This window comes from Haliotis rubra, unplaced genomic scaffold (assembly GCF_003918875.1).
Source record: "Haliotis rubra isolate DU_JTF1 unplaced genomic scaffold, ASM391887v1 Scf728, whole genome shotgun sequence".
Taxonomy (NCBI): Eukaryota; Metazoa; Mollusca; class Gastropoda; order Lepetellida; family Haliotidae; genus Haliotis; species Haliotis rubra.
Genome location: NW_025767444.1, coordinates 529,241 through 547,441, shown reverse-complemented (window position 1 = coordinate 547,441; position 18,201 = coordinate 529,241). Strand labels below are relative to the sequence as shown.

General features: G+C 39.4%; 1 protein-coding gene across 2 annotated transcripts; it reads left to right on the top strand.

Moving 5' to 3' along the window:
• The first annotated feature begins 344 nt into the window (after window positions 1-344).
• Window positions 345-17,900, top strand: LOC124259551 (cubilin-like). Of its 2 annotated transcripts, XM_046693696.1 has the most exons (22): window positions 345-630; window positions 1,114-1,206; window positions 1,302-1,542; window positions 1,902-1,991; window positions 2,294-2,536; window positions 2,706-2,796; window positions 2,927-3,163; window positions 4,053-4,142; window positions 6,804-7,049; window positions 7,318-7,335; window positions 8,504-8,596; window positions 9,518-9,771; window positions 10,102-10,191; window positions 10,539-10,597; window positions 12,377-12,613; window positions 12,875-12,963; window positions 13,148-13,183; window positions 13,295-13,530; window positions 14,637-14,732; window positions 16,727-16,777; window positions 17,274-17,523; window positions 17,808-17,900. In XM_046693696.1, exons 5-15 carry the CDS (start codon window positions 2,483-2,485, stop codon window positions 12,384-12,386), a joined length of 1,242 nt encoding a protein of 413 aa, XP_046549652.1. In that variant the 5' UTR covers window positions 345-630; window positions 1,114-1,206; window positions 1,302-1,542; window positions 1,902-1,991; window positions 2,294-2,482; the 3' UTR covers window positions 12,387-12,613; window positions 12,875-12,963; window positions 13,148-13,183; window positions 13,295-13,530; window positions 14,637-14,732; window positions 16,727-16,777; window positions 17,274-17,523; window positions 17,808-17,900. The 2 variants fall into 2 exon arrangements, with proteins under 2 accessions (XP_046549652.1, XP_046549651.1); XM_046693695.1 differs by lacking the exon at window positions 7,318-7,335 and having other exon boundaries at window positions 6,804-7,067.
• Window positions 17,901-18,201: the final 301 nt, after the last annotated feature.

Here is an 18,201-nt window from a genome sequence, read left to right as displayed (position 1 = left end):
TCTCCGTTTGATATTGAAATGGATGTGATCGTATCCAAATCGTCATCTGCACAAGAAACACAATAATATTACATTTTCCATGTTCTTCTCTTGAAGCACACACGTCTTCTGAATCTGAACAGTTGTAACACAATTTATGCAATGTTCTGCTGTTATTAACACTGCCTAGTTTCATTACGTGTAATGTTGTTTCAGTATTCAAAACAACCACTGTAGGTATGTTATATGTGCATCCTAACTGATTATTGACCGTTTTCTTGTGTTAGTGGTGTACAGTAGCACATGGATTAAATGGTTATATATGGATTCGTAATTTGATACCCGAACCTCTTCCTCTACAGACAGCTGTATTCAGGTCCTAACAGCCGCCGAAGGACAGATCCAGGTTCGAGGTAGTGACAATGCCACCTACTCTCCTAACCTCGACTGTCTGTTCACAATCAGGCCTCCAGCAGGTCGGGCGTGGGCTGTTAACATCACCCTGGAGGAGTTCGACGTTCAGAGATATTATTCCTCCTACAGGTAACTATTTCTCCACCTCCTGCAGCATGGACTATATGCAGATCCTCTATGACGGCTACTCCTCCTCCAGGATGTGTGGAACGAGGTCTTCACCCATATCTTACATACGTAAGTGTCCACTGTTACACGATATGCATTAATGTGTTCATGTATGAAAGAGGCAAGGGTCCTGCAACAGTTATGGAAGCGACAGTGTCCCATTTTGGGTTTACATTTATACTGTTTGAACCATAACGTATGTATATAATTATTTGATAAATCTTACGTACATTCCTTTAAATTTGAAATTACGTACGTTGATGGCTTCATTAGAATAGCCTACGATAATGGCCTATAATTAATTATTTGCTTCTTTGGGAAGATCATGTTTCAGGTTGTGACGACGCTCAAACCACAGATTCTTAAACTTGACTAAAGCTTAAATCTCATGTTTAGGGAATCGGCCATGCATAGTTCACAAACTTCAGGAAACAGTTTCGTATTTTGATTGCATGCGTCCGGCTTCATTCGCATTCATTCGTCTTCAACAGGGAATCATCTCCAACAAACGGTAGAGAAAATATGCATGCAGATACCCCTCTATTGTTTCAGACAACATCGTTGATGGCGATCTGAACATCACCTTCCACAGTGACAGTTCCACCCAGAGAAGTGGATTTCAGATCAGATACTCCTACACAGAAAGTGAGTTATACAGCTGGCATTATACCATTTGTATGTGAAGTCTTCAGTGGACACACCATTAGATCGCTGTAATGCATATGTTTTCTTTCACACAGATGTCTGTGACTACGTATTCAGAGGCAACCAGGGTGTGATCGAGAGTCCAAATGACGGCGATTACTACTACCAACACAACATGTTGTGCAGGTACACACTTTATGGGCGGTAACGACCTCTACAGCATTTTCTACAACTTCTCCTATTTTGAAATGTACTACACAAGTGGTTGTAGTAGCGACTACCTTGAATTCCCCGACGGACAACGGTATTGTGGGACTTCCATGAGGAATATATCACGTGAGTTACTTAGTGTTGAGCATAGTACAAGTACCTAATCACAAATCCATAGGATATTTTAAGGAACACTGAATCGAAACAGTGGCGTCAGAGATTTTTTACATGTTGTGTTTATTTCTCTCATGCTGAGAGAATGTAATGAGAACCGTTTGTGTAGGAAGAGGGGAAGCACCAAATTGTCTTGATTTAAAATTATAACATATTACTAAGTAAAAAATGGAAAGCTTCTTAAATTTCTTAGTGTCATTGCTTGTCCAACTGTCGACCTACCAGTCCAACTGACTAATACAGTCACTGACCAATAAAGCATTTGTTCATGATGCACTGAGTTCATTGTGTTTGTTCCATATATTTATCAGATGCAGCAGTAGGCAACACCAGTTTGACCTTCCGATCAGATGCATCACATTCCCGTCGAGGTTTCCGACTGCAGTACAAAGTTATCCCGTGTACGTATTGATACATTTATAATTATCATACATTTATAATTATATAACATTTATAATTATCATACTCTTTGTTCACACGTCAGTAGAAACATACCAGCAGCATTTACAAAACGTGAAAATACATTGTTCTGTAATACTGCGCTTTTGAAAGCAAAACTCGGCATTGCCTTTAATAAGACAGAGGTCATGAAGATTACATTCATTGCAGTTTTCTTAGCATTTGCTTACTACATCTGATTAGTGTTTTCCTTTATTTGTCATTTGCGTTATTTTCATGATATTTATTTGTCTCTGTCAATCAGTCAACTGTTCGGGGTTTACACAGAGGAGAGGGCATCATCTCCGACCCCAACCTTTCTAGCGTGGACTACAGTGGAGACGTCAGCTGTACCTACACATTCCGCATGCCTTTCTACCCTTCATAGCAACCTTCAACCCCATCCAGTTTACTCTCCAGGACCCTGGCACGGGTGGTGTGTGCACGACAGAATATGTTAGTCAGGACGGGGATCGACTCTGTGGCCAGCGCAATGCATCGTGGCAAGGTCAGAATGTTTTGTATAATATGGTGATAGGAGAAATGATTATGCACAAGAAGTTCAATGTTTGGTGTAATATTACATGCTCTCGATTGTACAGTCTTGAATACCTCACGTTTTAAATAAACGACACTTCGATCTGTTTAACGTATGTCTTTGCTGGCGTCGTTTCCAGCAAGAACAGCAGAACAACGTAATGGAAGTGAACTACTTCAGCACTGGTGCAGTGAGGGGAAACTACTCCGTGCTCTACCACGTGACTCCAGGTTAGTACTCCACCAACACTGCTGGGAATATGAACGCTATCGTGGTGTATTGTGGTGTATCGTGGTGTATCTTTCCGCGTGCTAGTGTTTCATTCCTGACTTTTAAAGTCGTGCCTCTTTCCCCTTTCAGGTATGTGCAATGTGACCTACACGAGCCTATCTGGTAGAGTTAGCGGCAATATGTCCAGCGACAGCAGCAGGTCCACCTGTTACTACCGGATACAGAACAGCATGGCGGCATCACAGATACACATCCGGTTGACCTCTCAATCAAGCAGTGTCGCGGATAGTGAATGTAACTCCATCGACTTTGATGGCCAGGAGAGGAGATGTGTCGGCATCGGAGCGTATGGCACCGAGATGACATGTAGGTTCTGGTATTACGGCAATAGCACACATAATCTAGCTCTAATATTTTACTGAACAGGTTAAAATAGTGGTTTATATGTGGTGTTAATGCGTATCGTTTGGACAAATGAATCTGCAGTGTTCAAATGAGACATGCTGGTTCTGTTCTGTGTACTTGTGCAAAGGTTCTTGTTTCATCTTGGTGTTCCTCGCCGTGATTTTGCTGGATGGCATATTGAGCGGTCTAGGTGTCTGACTTTGTGTGCTGGCGATTAGGTGCCTGACTCTGAGGGTGTGGGTTCGAATCCCAGATGGGACTCAACCCAAAAAGTACTAGAATCTGTACTTTACTGAGAAAGTGTAATTCCAAATATAACATATGTTACATACTCATTCACTCTTGTTTGATCTTTGGAAGCGATATAACATGTCACCTACTTCATTTTTAAGAGCATGTGATCACTGGTATTTGATTCAATTTTATGACGCAACAAATGGATGACATTACGCTATCCGTGCAGTATCACGTCAAAGATCAGGGAATCATTTATTCACCCGGGACAATATTCGTTATTCCTCATAGCTCCCAGGCCATTCTCTAGCACATATTCATCATCATTACAGTCTTGTTCTTGAACGTTCATTCGTGGAAGTACTGCACAAATCATATTACCAAAGTGTTCTACTTAGGATAGGATTCCTGCGATAACCCAACGGAATATGAATATACCTTACATAAACTACATACTGTATACTAGAACACTAGGTTGGAAATATATACAAAAAAGTTTTGTTCTTTGGACTCAACATGCTCTTCAATAGTACATGTAAACACGTTAATCTTCAATATATCCTGAGGAAATGAATTCGATCAATATTCTGATGCTGAAACTATCATTTTCCACCAGACCCCTATGATGGCGACTTCACGATAACTCTGCTGCGTACGGCTGATGCGGAACGACCGTCGTTCAGCTTGTACTACAATATACTGCCGGGTATGTATGATTTAACCCAATGGTTCAATGAATATACATCAGCCACCTTGGTGGGATAATGAGTTGGAGGAGTTGAAGCACAAGAAATACTCAGCCCTGAGATCTCATAGGGCTGTTGGAGATAGTATTGATACCTACATATATTATAAAAGGCATTTTAAACTCACATTCACTTAAAGAAAGAAAATTATTTTCAAAGTCAAAAAAAAGACTCAGTGAATCAAGGAATGATCCAAAACAATTTTGGAAAGTGTTAAAATCTTGTAAAATGAATCTTTCAGCTACTCCGGGCATCTCTGTAGATAAATGGTTTAAGTATTTTAATGAACTTTTAAACTGTGTTTCCATTGATGATAATATTGAAGATGCGTGGAGCAAAGTGGATACTGACACTGATATAGAGGATGAACATTTAACTGTATTCAATGAACCTTTTCGGAAGAGGAGGTATTTCTAAGCTTGAAAAATATTAAAATAATAAATCACCAGGACCGGATGGATTAGTCGCAGAGTTCTTTAAAGCTACTAAGAATTACATATCACCTATATTAACTAAACTCTTTAACAAACTGTATGATAGCTCAATTTTTCCTAAATGTTGGGGGAAAGCATCATATGCCCTTTGCATAAATCTGGTGATAAAACAGATCCAAACAATTATAGAGGAATTTCATTGATCAACTGCTTATGCAAGGTTCTAGCCTCAATTGCTGATAATAGACTGAAACAATGGTGTGACAATAATGATACAATTTCAGAGGCACAAGCTGGATTCAGACATGATTATTCAACAACAGACCATATCTTCACCCTTCAAGCTATGGTCACTAAATATCTGTCAAAGCAAAATGGAAGGTTCTATTGCCTTTTTATTGACTTTTCCAAGGCATTGACTCTATTAACCATAAATTACTTTTTATGAGTTTGATAGAAAAGGGGGTAAAGGGAAAATTCCTTAAATTTATTATCAACATGTATTCTACACTGTGCGCTTGTGTAAGAACTGATTCGGGGTTATCACCCTATTTCAAATGTAATATTGGTACCCGCCAAAGATGCACTCTGAGTCCGCAGATTTTTATTATATTCATAAACAAACTTGCTCAAATGCTGGAGGAAGATGGTGGAAGAGGTGTATTCATATCAACTCATATTACTGATGTATTTTCGCTATTATTTGCTGATGATGTATCAACTGTATCAGACACTGCTTTACAGCTCCAAAAGAAAATTAATATTGTTGAAAAATTCTGTGCAGATGCAGGAATGAAAGTTAATCTGAACAAAACAAAATTATTGTTTTTAGAAATGGTGGTCCTCTCCGTTCTTATGAGAAATGGTTTTAAATGGTGAACAAATAGAAGTTGTGAATATGTACAGATATCTTGGGATTGTGTTCACCCCTAAATTGTCATGGACTAAAGCTAAATCCTGTTTAGCAGCTCAAGCAAGCAAAGCTATATTCTCCATCTATAATTACCAGAAACATTTTGGATGTATTAATCACGAGGACATTTTAAGATATTTGACTCCATGATTACAACTATTCTGTGTTATGGATCAGAGATTTGGGGAACCACTTATTGCAGACATATTAAAACTGTACATTTGAAGTTCTGTTAGACTTTTCTCAAAGTCAGCAAGTATACCAACAATAGCATGGTGCTTGAGAGTGTGGCAGACTCCACTGCAATACCACTATACCTCTAGATCAATAATGTACTGGTGCAGACTGTTGCAGCTACAACATCATAGACTCCCTTATCAGGCCTACAGAAATGCTCAAATATCTCGATGATAATAATAAATCTACTTGGGCTTCACATATAAGACAAATCCTTTTTCAGTATGGTTTCAGTATGACATTTATATCCATCTTCAAGCAGCGATTTTATGACTGCTTCCTTCAAAATTAGCGTTCCTAACTTGACTCTTCATCTAAATGTAAATATTATTCACAATTTAAATCTTTACTTAATGTCGAACACTACTTGTCATGTGACCTCCTCCCATATCAAAGGAAAGTTATGGCTATGTTCCGCTGTAACAACTTTAGATTAGCAGTGGAAACCGGCCGCCAAAACAAATACACCCTATGATCAACTTCTCTACCTTTACTGCCACTCTGTTGGTTTAAACTATGTTGAAGATGAATTCCATGTTCTACTCATCTGTGGTAAATATTCTGACATAAGAAATAAATGTTTCACAACCAACCAGACCCACCCTCCAACAATTGAAACTTTTGTGTGTTTAATTACTCGCAACGACATAAATTATCTAAAATCATTAACTACATTCCTCTCCACCGTATTAAAACTAAGACATAAATCCACTACTACTATCAATTGACCCTGTACTCCAATCGTCATCCTATATCCAGCATGTATGTATTCTTTATAATTGCACTATGTTGTATTATGGGCCAAGGGCCTACATTACTGAAATAAAATGTCTGTCTGTCTGTATGTATGTATGATTTAACCCCTGTTACACCATGGTATCTTAACTCACTTTGTAATACTTTCTAAATTTTTACGCAAAAGATCATTAGAGGGGAATTATCTTGTTATCGTTGTTATACTGAATCTGAATTGTCATATGATCCAACAACTGTATTAGAGAATGAACTAATCCATGAAATGCTTCATTGACACACAGCAAACTGCACCCAGCGATTTACAACGGACACGGGTTCATTTGCTAGTCCAGCTGATTCTGACGGCAACTACATGAACGACCTGACCTGCACCTACACAATCAGTGGCGGTAGTTCACCATACATCCTCATCCTCAACTTCATCACCCTTGACCTTCAAAGCTCCTCCTCCTGCAGCAGCGACTACGTGCGATTCAGATACAGAGGTTCCTCTGGCTACACTACCACCACTTCAAGATACTGCACAGGACCTCCCTCACTCAGGTGTAAGTCTTTAGTGGTCCCACCTGGTCATAACACATTGTAGATATACAGGACCTGGCCCACTCACGTGTAAGTCTTTAGTGGTCCCACCTGGACATAACACATTGTAGATATACAGGACCTCGCTCACTCAGGTGTAAGTCTTTAGTGGTCCTACCTGGACATAACACATTGTAGATATACAGGTCCTCGCTCACTCACGTGTAAGTCTTTAGTGGTCCCACCTGGTCATAACACATTGCAGATATACAGGTCCTCGCTCACTCAGGTGTAAGTCTTTAGTGGTCCCACCTGGTCATAACACATTGCAGATATACGGGACCTCGCTCACTCAGGTGTAAGTCTTTAGTGGTCCCACCTGGACATAACACATTGTAGATATACAGGACCTCGCTCACTCAGGTGTAAGTCTTTAGTGGTCCCACCTGGACATAACACATTGTAGATATACAGGACCTCGCTCACTCAGGTGTAAGTCTTTAGTGGGCCCACCTAGACATAACACATTGCAGATATACGGGACCACGCTCAGTCAGGTGTAAGTCTTTTTAGTGGTCCCACCTGGACATAACACATTGTAGATATACAGGACCTCGCTCACTCAGGTGTAAGTCTTCATTGGTCCCACCTGGACATAACACATTGTAGATATACAGGACCTCGCTCACTCAGGTGTAAGTCTTTAGTGGTCCCACCTGGACATAACACATTGTAGATATACATGACCGTTTTCAATTTGAAACGGGCAATGTATTTATAGATTCCTTTCCTACGTACATGTCAAAATATATAGCCAAGATTTCATTAATAGACCTGAGTTTATCATATATTACAGAAATACCTATTCCGGTTGAGCTGAACAAAACAAACGACACAATGGATGTTTATAAAAAAGTGTTAATTTCAAATATGATTATTGTTGAATACCATGATAATAGTAGGAATATTTTACAAATAAGTGCTTATTTTCATCCTACACTATCTGTAAACGATTCACAGTTTAGAATGATATTTAACCTGATCTCATCAGAGAGTACTGACAAGCATTGGCGTTTTCACAGAATTCCGCAATATCGGGGTATTCGCGAGTTATTGGCGATATTTGATTCGTCACAATATTGTTGATAAACAATGACAAACGTCTTTCTGCAAATATAGCTAACGAAGAATGTTCGCAGTATAACGTGAATTTAGGGACGTGGTTGTCGGGACCGGGGATAAATAATCCCTGGTTAGTACTCACATACATGTAGTCGTATTTAGTTACCGATTTGAGACGGTTGGATAGCCTAGAGGTCAAACCGTTTGCTCGTCACGCCGAAGATCCATATGGATACGGTTTGTGAAGTCCATTTCTGGTGTACCCCTTGAATATTGCTAAAATACTATCGTTTAAATCACAGTCTCTTATACACTAGTCATCAATTTCTGATTTCAGACACTGTGTCGAGTGGTGATTTCAACGTATCCTTTGTAACCGATGGTCGTGAAGTACGGAGTGGATTCAATGCAATATACGCAAAACTACCAGGTACGTGCAACTGGATACACCATCATCTTTTATCTGCGATGCAGTTTTGAAGAAGCACAACAGGATAATGGCTTGTTAGAAATGTCAAGAAGCACAACAGGATAATGGCTTGTTAGAAATGTCAAGAAATGCGGCCCTACGTCCAGAATGGTCATATTTGAAAAACATATTTGAATCCATGTGCAATACACATTTCTTAATTGTACTTTGTTATGTGAACGTTCTGTGTTGTGTGAACGTTGTATGTCATGTGAACGTTCTGTGTTGTGTGAACGTTGTATGTCATGTGAACGTTCTGTGTTATGTGAACGTCCTGTGTTGTGTGAACGTTGTATGTTATGTGAACATTCTGTGTGATTTGAACGTCGTATGTTATGTGAACCTTCTGTTTTATGTGAACGTTCTGTGTTATTTGAACGTCGTATGTTATGTGAACCTTCTGTGTTATGTGAACGTTGTATGATATGTGAACGTTCTGTGTTATGTGAACGTTCTGTGTTATGTGAACGTTGTGTGTTATGTGAACGTTGTATGTTATGTGAACGTTGCATGATATGTGAACGTTGTATGATATGTGAACGTTGTATGATATGTGAACGTTGTATGTTATATGAAAGCTGTATGTTATGTGAACGTTGTATGTTATGTGAACGTTGTGTGTTATGTGAACGTTGTATGTTATGTGAACGTTGTATGTTATGTGAACGTTGCATGATATGTGAACGTTGTATGATATGTGAAGGTTGTATGATATGTGAACGTTGTATGTTATATGAAAGCTGTATGTTATGTGAACGTTGTATGTTATGTGAACGTTCTGTGTTATGTGAACGTTGTATGTTATGTGAACGTTGTATGTTATGTGAACGTTGTATGATATGGGAACGTTGTATGATATGTGAACGTTCTGTGTGTGTCCAGTCAGCTGTAACCGGACCTACACAACAGACGAGGGCATCATAGAGAGCACCCCAGGGATGGCTCCTACTACCCCAACAACGCCTACTGTACGTACACTGTACAGGGCAACTCCACCCGGCAGACTCTGCAGTTCACCGTACAGACCTTCTCCCTCGAGTATCACTCCAGCTGCTACTACGACTCGTTACAGTTGGGTTCGACCTCCAGCAGGAAGTACTGCGGATCATCTCTGTCCACCGGCAGGGTTCTCACATGTGAGAGTTACACTATATTTTGTTCGGATTTGATGTTTACAGTTTTTAACTTAAAAATCTACAACACAAACTGCAGCTTATCATATGAGTGTAGAGGAGAACTTTGCATGCTGTTTGCGTGAGTGTGTATAAAGTTTTATGGCACTTTTATATTTCCAGCAATATCACAGGGGCTGGTCTTCAATTATTGTACCCATGTTGGGAATCGAACCAGGGTCTTTTCAGCGTGACGCGTGAACGCTTCAATTACTCGGTTACCATTCCTAGGTTCTATGAAAATGAATATATTTAGAAGCCTTTCTCAAAGTATCGATACCATTTCGTCCACAGATACGTTCACAAACACCTTCACCTTGTACTTCAAGACAGATGGCAGCGTTACCAGGAGAGGATTTGTTATCACCTACAGAAGGTTGCCGTGTAAGTGGTTGCTCTTTAAAATAAAACCCCAGTGTAAAAGGACGCACATGAGTTGCCTGCTTACTTCTGAACAGTATAATGAACGGTGTATTCAAGGGATTTTCAAAGAAGTTCAGTGATCTTTATACCTTGAAGTTGGGGCTTAATTGTATTGACACGCAGGTAGAATATGATTATGGAAATGTTTAGGTAGTAATATAAATGTATTACTAATATTATAAAGTGTTAACTTTTATACTTCACAGACAAATGTAGGTTGAAATGTGACGATGTCGATGCATCTTCCAAAGAAGATCAGATTCTCATTTCGAAAAGCTATTTACACCTCTTTGATGATGTTTTTTCAGATGTTCCCCAACCACCACAACCATGGCAACAACTACAACAACAACGAGGCCGCCAATACGTACGTTCGCATGACACAATCTTGTAAACATGACACCGTCGACACGCCAACAGCAGGTCTTGTGACGATGTTTCTTCAAATAGATACCCACTTTAGTATATTGGCTTTGTTTTGAAGCATAATAGAATATTATGCTTGGAATAGCATTACCAGAAAGTCGGGTAAGGCTAGTTTTATTAGATTTGCTGTCCAGCATATTTGTGGCATCGTAAAAAAAACTTTCAGGTAGTTGCTCAAGCTCTCGTCCATTGGTTTGCTTGGTTCCGACTCGAGTAGCTAGCAGCCGCAGTGCCATAGTTGGAACATTGCCGAAATGGCAATAACAACAATGTCGCCACACCTACTTATCGGGGACCTGTATTGAGGTAACATGTTTTCTCAGCTGACGATCACGTGTAAAAAACATGAGCTTATTAAAATGAAGCGTGCAATAGAATTATGACGTAGTGAGTGGGTTCGGGTAACGCTGGTTTCACCACAATTCCAGCTATATCAAGCCGTGAAGAAGGAAAACAATCTACGGATGAACAACTTCTTTATTATGTAATAAGGAAGGATAACAATCTACGGTTGAACAACTTCTTTATTATGTAATAAGGAAGGATAACAATCTACGGATGAAAAGTTTCTTTATTATGTAATAAGGAAGGATAACAATCTAGGGATGAACAACTTCTTTAGCTTGTAATAAGGAAGGATAACTATCTATGGATGAACAACTTGTTTATTATGTGATAAGGAAGGATAACAATCTACGGATTAACAACTTCTTTATTATGTAATAAGGAAAGATAACAATCTACGGATGAACAGTTTCTTTAATAAGTGATAAGGAAGGATAACAATCTACGGATGAACAACTTCTTTATTATGTAATAAGGAAGGATAACAATCTACGGATGAACAGTTTCTTTAATAAGTGATAAGGAAGGATAACAATCTACGGATGAACAACTTCTTTAGCTTGTAATAAGGAAGGATAACAATCTACGGATGAACAACTTCTTTATTATGTAATAAGGAAAGATTACAATCTACGGATGAACAACTTGTTTATTATGTACTAAGGAAGGATAACAATCTATGGATGAACAACTTCTTTATTATGTAATAAGGAAAGATAACAATCTACGGATGAACAGTTTCTTTAATAAGTGATAAGGAAGGATAACAATCTACGGATGAACAACTTCTTTAGCTTGTAATAAGGAAGGATAACAATCTACGGATGAACAACTTCTTTATTATGTAATAAAGAACGATAACAATCTACGGATGAACAACTTCTTTATTATGTAATAAGGAAAATAACAATTTACAGATGAACAACCTCTGTCTTACACAATAAAGAAGTTGATCATTGTTATCCTTCCTTACTACTCAAGTTCTAAATGATTCCGAAAGAAGACATCAAGGCTTGTTACCTTGATTGAAGAGGAAACCCCAAGTGATTCAGGTTTCAGACATTCACTTTGTTGAAATCAACGTGCACCGGTATGGTGCTGAAAACCTTGAAACAAAATCGGGGCAAACGGGGTTCGCACCAGCGATCGTACATCACTGGATATCCAAGGGAAGCAACTCTGCAGAGCGTGTTACGACCTGCTACCCGTGCGCCCTTATGTATTAGGATAATGTAGTTTTGCATCGATGAAGGTGTAATATAAATAATCATGATAACAATAGTGTGATGTGTGTGAGGATATGTTCAGTTGTTCTGTAGCCATAGCTACTCTGGTGGTTGTCATGCTGACGTACTTTTGTCATTCTGTATTTCAGCCAACTGTAATGCGACGTTCACCGCAGCCAGCGGCCAGCTTCGTAGTCCAAACTCCCCAACTAACTACACCAACAACGTCTACTGCCGCTACACGTTTGTGGGAAGCGGACAGACCCAGTCTATAAGTCTGGACTTCACCAGCTTTGCTGTGGAAAACCACGCTAGCTGCAGATGGGACTGGGTCATCATCAACGGTGGGAACAAGAGATGTGGCTTCACGGAATTCACCAGGACCTGTACGTACTGTGATGAATATACATACCTTGCTGGTTATCGTTACTTCAGATGTAGTGTCGATCTGTTCAAGGGTCTAATCTCTGTACAATCCGTAGTCGTCACGGGTTTCGACTTTGTAAGTCAATTACACATGTTATATATAGATATTCCAAAATAGTTTCTTAGTCAACAACTTTATGAAACATTTGTTCATATTAAATGTCATAGAAAAATTATCATGATTAAATTGGCTCCAGACACATTTTCTTATTATTTTACAGATACCTTTGTTGGGAACTTTACTGTTGAATTCGAACAGATGGAAGTGTCACCTACGATGGTTTCGTAGCTAACTACGTTGTCAGTGACGGTATGCACAGAGGATCGAACTGCTATATACAACATGTTCAGGACTCCACTCCATGATATCCGATCATTATTCAATTATTGAAATATTAGAGATAAGGTGGTAAATTGTTTGATCGAGACAGTATGGTTATTTGAAGAGATGCGAGGTAGTGTTGTTCTCAAATGGGGGCATTCGTGTGTTTCAGCTCCCAACGCTACAACGCCCGCTCCCAGCAGTACAGGTAAGGTCACTGTTTACTGTCACAATGATGTTTTTAAAATATATGCAGGGAAATTTAGACTATTGGTTTAAGCAAACATCAATTATTGAATCAATTCATCTGTTGTTCCAGCGACATGCACGGCAACCTTGTCGTCATCATCTGGCACCATCATGAGTCCCCAGGTGGCGGCAGCAACTTCTTGGACAACACCCGGTGCTACTACACGGTCACAGCGACATCCTACCCGAGAACCATTACCTTCACCTTCACAACCTTCCAGCTGGAAAGTCATTCCACCTGCAGTTATGACTACGTCCAGTTTAACAGCGGCATCAAGAAATGTGGAACGATCTCCAATCTCGTGTGTGTAAGTTCTCCAGATCATCGCGGATCACATGTTTAAAGAATGTTTAAAGAAGGTCTTTACTTGTCAGTGATGCGTTATCATTTTCTCAGCTATTTTGCCCTTTGCACAACGGTATAGTCACGACTGGCTGTTCTCAGACGTTGACATCTTATTATTCCTTGAACATACATTAGATAACGGAGAGGGTTTAGATTAACCGCTAGAGCTGATAGGTCCGTCTCACAGGGCGACTGTAAAGCTGCCATAGTCATGGATTACTTGTATAAAGGAGTCAGTGAATCATTCCTGTTTTAGACAATCAAAACGGAAACCATACCAAGCGTGAGCTGTCAAAGATGGCTGTGACATCTATACAATCTCAATAATATCCTGTTATGACCTCATGCGGTTGTCTTAGATTCCAGTACACTGATCTCTACCCCTCCAATCTAAACACTTCGCTCGCATATCACCTTAAAGTTCATGAGTTGCTACAAGGCCAATTATCTAGATGGTCAACATCAGGATTCAACTGCTACACGTGATCTTATGTACAAGATTACAGATTTATTACAGTATTTATTTAAGACGTTAAGGTCATATGCCATGTATGTGCTTTGTGTACGGAGCTGCAAAATAACACCCGGTATGCATGATGTAAGTCATATTAAAGTGTGCATGCTGGTATTTAAGTTTCTGAACAATACCAACTCCAGAAACGTTAGTTGGAATTATTAACAAAACATGCATGCATTAAGTTGACAGCGATGTCGTATTACTATCCAACGCATGCTCCGCCAATTCACATTATCAGCCATTGAGGAAACAGTACTTTGTTAGTGGAGTGGCCAAACCATGAACCACAAACCACATTGCTTATGTTGCCCCTCAAATACCAAAGGAATCAATATTTATGCAACAATGTATATTCCTTTCATTGATACAACTGAAGAACCATATGTGACAGTCAGCTACTGGCATCACTTGTTGTCTTAAATATATATTCACTGTCTACCCTGGCCGCAAAGTTTGTTGGCATTTGATACCATGGACTATATATCAAGTGAGCAACCATCTCTATGTTCTACAACTTTGTTTGTGATGTATTCCTGTGTGAAATTCCAGATACTGACACTATGTATAGCCAGTACCGTGTCACCTTCTACACTGACGGATCTGTGACTCGCCGTGGCTTCGTAGCCACCTACCAGATCAGCGATGGTAGGTATCATGTGTATTCTGACACCACTCTGTATTTGAACTTACTTCCTGCTGTGCATTAGAGCATCTCTCTGTCAGAAAATGATAGGAAACATTTTGTAGACTAAATGCTTTTCAACATGTACACCATTTTTTTTCCCGTTCATTTTAATTTCATTTGATATTTTGTACCACAGGGACCATATGGACATATTATACACATACATTTTCATAATTAACTGACTGAGTTTGGTTTTACGCCGTTTTTAGCAATATTCCAGCAACATCACGGCGGGGAACGCCAGAAATGGGCTTCTACACATTGTACCCATGTGGGGATTCGAACCCGGGTCTTCGGCGTGACGAGCCAACGCTTTAACCACTAGGCTACCCCATCTCCCTTTTTCCTTATTAACGGTTATCATGAGACATGACATGCATTGTCCTTGGAGTAAGAAGGGACTGGATAGAGCTTGAATGTGCATGATATGCATGACACACGTCCTCCTGTAAAGTAATGACACCCATGCAATCGGCATCATGATAAGAACAATATTTTGATCGACTTTCGTTATCAACTTTGAAATATTTCTACATATGTTGTTAATCACCATTGTTCGTGACTCTCAATGATCAAACACGTTGAACTATTCGTCGCAAAGCGTTTTGTCTCAAAAGCTGCGATAATCGAAATGAAACGTTTTTGAATTCATGAAAAGAGATGGTTTGTTTAGCACTTTGTGTCTTTTACATTCAAACTGTTCCTCTTCATGACCTTTGCTTCTGAAGATCAACAGTACAAAACACCTTCTGCAAGTCATTGGTCAGAGCGACAAAGTGAAGGTTTTCGTTGACTAAGTTATGAACAAATTAAAAATTGCTCATTGTTCAAATTTCAGTCATTAATGCAGCAAGCACCACCCCTCCCAGCACGGTTCCATCAAACAACGGTGAGTGATGACCTTGACAATGACCCTAAGGGCCGTGATCATCTGGGTCTGAGTTTTCATCTCTTGTAAAGATTCGCAAGACTGGTACAGTACAAAATGGGTGTAGCACTTACTGAATTTACTTCCTGAATCTCTGCAGGCAGGATGAGTCTTGTTAATGTGTTGCAGCTGTCACCGTTGTAATTTTATAATAACGACGTCGTTCTAATCCTTCCTAGTGAAAAAGTATGAAAATAAATCTTGTAGATGTACATAACGTGTGTAGTTTAGTCTTGATTAAACTTATAGTATGAGTCACATCTGAAACCCTTTGCCAGCACATTAAGTGGACACAAATAACTACAACATTATGATAGCAGTCTCAAGTACATGGTCACCTTGGGTTATACTCTACTCTTCTTTGTCTATGGCCATTGCAATTTGTCACTTAAGAGAAAGCATAGACGGAAGTGTGCCTTAAGGTTTCATTGAAGTTCATCAAGCCAACAAACGGTTTCTTGTCCAGGCATCTGTGGCACTACCTTGACGTCTTCCACGGGTCGCATCTACTACCCAGCCACCGCCACCTACAACAACAACATGTTCATCATCTTTTTTCCGCGTTCATTTTCATTTCATTTGATATTTTGTTCTCAGGGGACTATATGGACATATACGTTTATACATTACTGTTTCATAGTTATTGGTTATTATGACACAAGATATTCATTTTTTCCTGAAATAAACATTGTTGAAGAACTCTATAGAGCTTCAATGTACTTGATAGACGATGTTTTGATCGATTTTCGTTACCAACCTTGAAATGTTTCTACATATCCTGTTAATCACCAATGTTCGAGACTCTCAATGATCATGCATGTTGAAGACAACTTATTTTGGATTCATGAAAAGAAATGGTTTGACACTTTGTCTCTTTTTATCTTGATATTGCTTCTCCTCATGACTTTGGATTCTGATGATCAACATTTCAAAAATACCTTCTGCAAGTCTTAAGTCAGTGCGACAAAATGAAGGTTTTCGTTGACTAAGTTAAGAACGAGTTAAAATTGCTCGTTTAAATTTCAGTCATTAATGCAGCAAGCACCATCCCTCCCAGCACAGTTCTTTCAAATAACGGTGAGTGATGACCTTGACAATGTCCCGAAGGGTCGTTATCATCTGAGTCTGAGTTAAGTAAACTTTTCATCTCTTCTAAACATTCACAAGATAGGTACAGTACAAAGTGCGTGGAGCTCTTACTGAATTTACTTCCTGAATCCCTGCAGGCAGGATCAGTTTGGATAATATGTTGCAGCTGTCACCGTTGTAATTTTATACTAAAGACGTCGTTCTAATCCTTCCTAATGAAAAAGTATGAAAATAAGTATTGTCCATGTACATAACGTATGATGAAACTTATAGTATGAAGCACAGCTGAAACCATTTGACGGCACATTAAGTGGACACAAACATCTACAACATTATAATAACAGTCACATGTACATGATCGCATAAGGTTATACTCTTCTTTGTCTATGGCCATTGCAATGTATTACAAAAAGAGAAAGCATAGACGGAATATGCCTTTAAGTTTCATTGAAGTTCATCAAACCAACAAAGGTTTCTTGTCCAGGTCTCTGTGGCACTACCTTGACGTCTTCCACGGGTCGCATCTACTACCCAGCCACCGCCACGTACAACAACAACGTCCGATGCCAGGTGACCATCAGACCTGGGGGCTGGACAGACGTTCAACGTCACCTTCACAGACTTCGACATCGAGAATCAGTCCTCCTGCAGCTACGACTCTCTAGTATTCCGGGTGAATGGAGTCGACTCTAACAAGTACTGTGGTCGCAACAGAGCTGGACTCACCCTAAACTGTACGTAGTTCGTTTCTGAGTACGGGATTTCTTTTCACGTTTGTACCTGCAGATCATACCTGTTAAATGCATTTGCTTTGCTAACAGTGTGACTGTAAAATAAGGAAAGTACTCCGTGTGTACCTTGTACAGAATAAGTGTTAACCTCACTGCTGTCCTTGTAAATATAAGAACAGGACAATATATATATTCTGCTTCAAGGAGAGAGTCAAATAGGACGTTGTAAATACATCATCCCTTTAATGTGAAACTTGTCCAGGTGAACACGTTTTCAAATGTTGCAGTTCCCTACACCAGTGGTGACATCGTGGTGGACTTCAGAACTGATGGCAGCGTCACTGGGAGAGGCTTTGACCTCAACTTTCAAGTGGCCTAGGGTAAGGTGACTGTATGTGTGAATGAAATACTGTATTTTACCACTGTTTGAAAGTAACTCAAAATGAGTCCTTTTGGTTGGACACAGAGGTCACTGTAAAGTAAATACAAATACTGTTACCCTTGTACATTTCCCTAATCTTGCAGATAGTTAATATTCCAGGACATTGACAAATGGGAGTGTCTTTAATTTGCAGTACCTGTCGAATTGTGCTTAAATGTATTGTTTTTAGACGTGTATCAACGATTTAGTAATCAAAATTTGATAGTTGGTGCAAGTAGTGACGCTGATAATTATTCATT

What these genes read in the sequence shown, in the direction of transcription:
- LOC124259551 (XM_046693696.1), top strand. Translation starts at nt 2,483, where the DNA reads ATGTTAGTCAGGACGGGGATCGACTCTGTGGCCAGCGCAATGCATCGT. An exon ending in CACCGGCAGGGTTCTCACAT is followed by an intron (nt 9,772 to 10,101) that starts GTGAGAGTTACA and finishes TTTCGTCCACAG; the next exon opens with ATACGTTCACAAACACCTTC. An exon ending in CACCTACAGAAGGTTGCCGT is followed by an intron (nt 10,192 to 10,538) that starts GTAAGTGGTTGC and finishes ATGTTTTTTCAG; the next exon opens with ATGTTCCCCAACCACCACAA.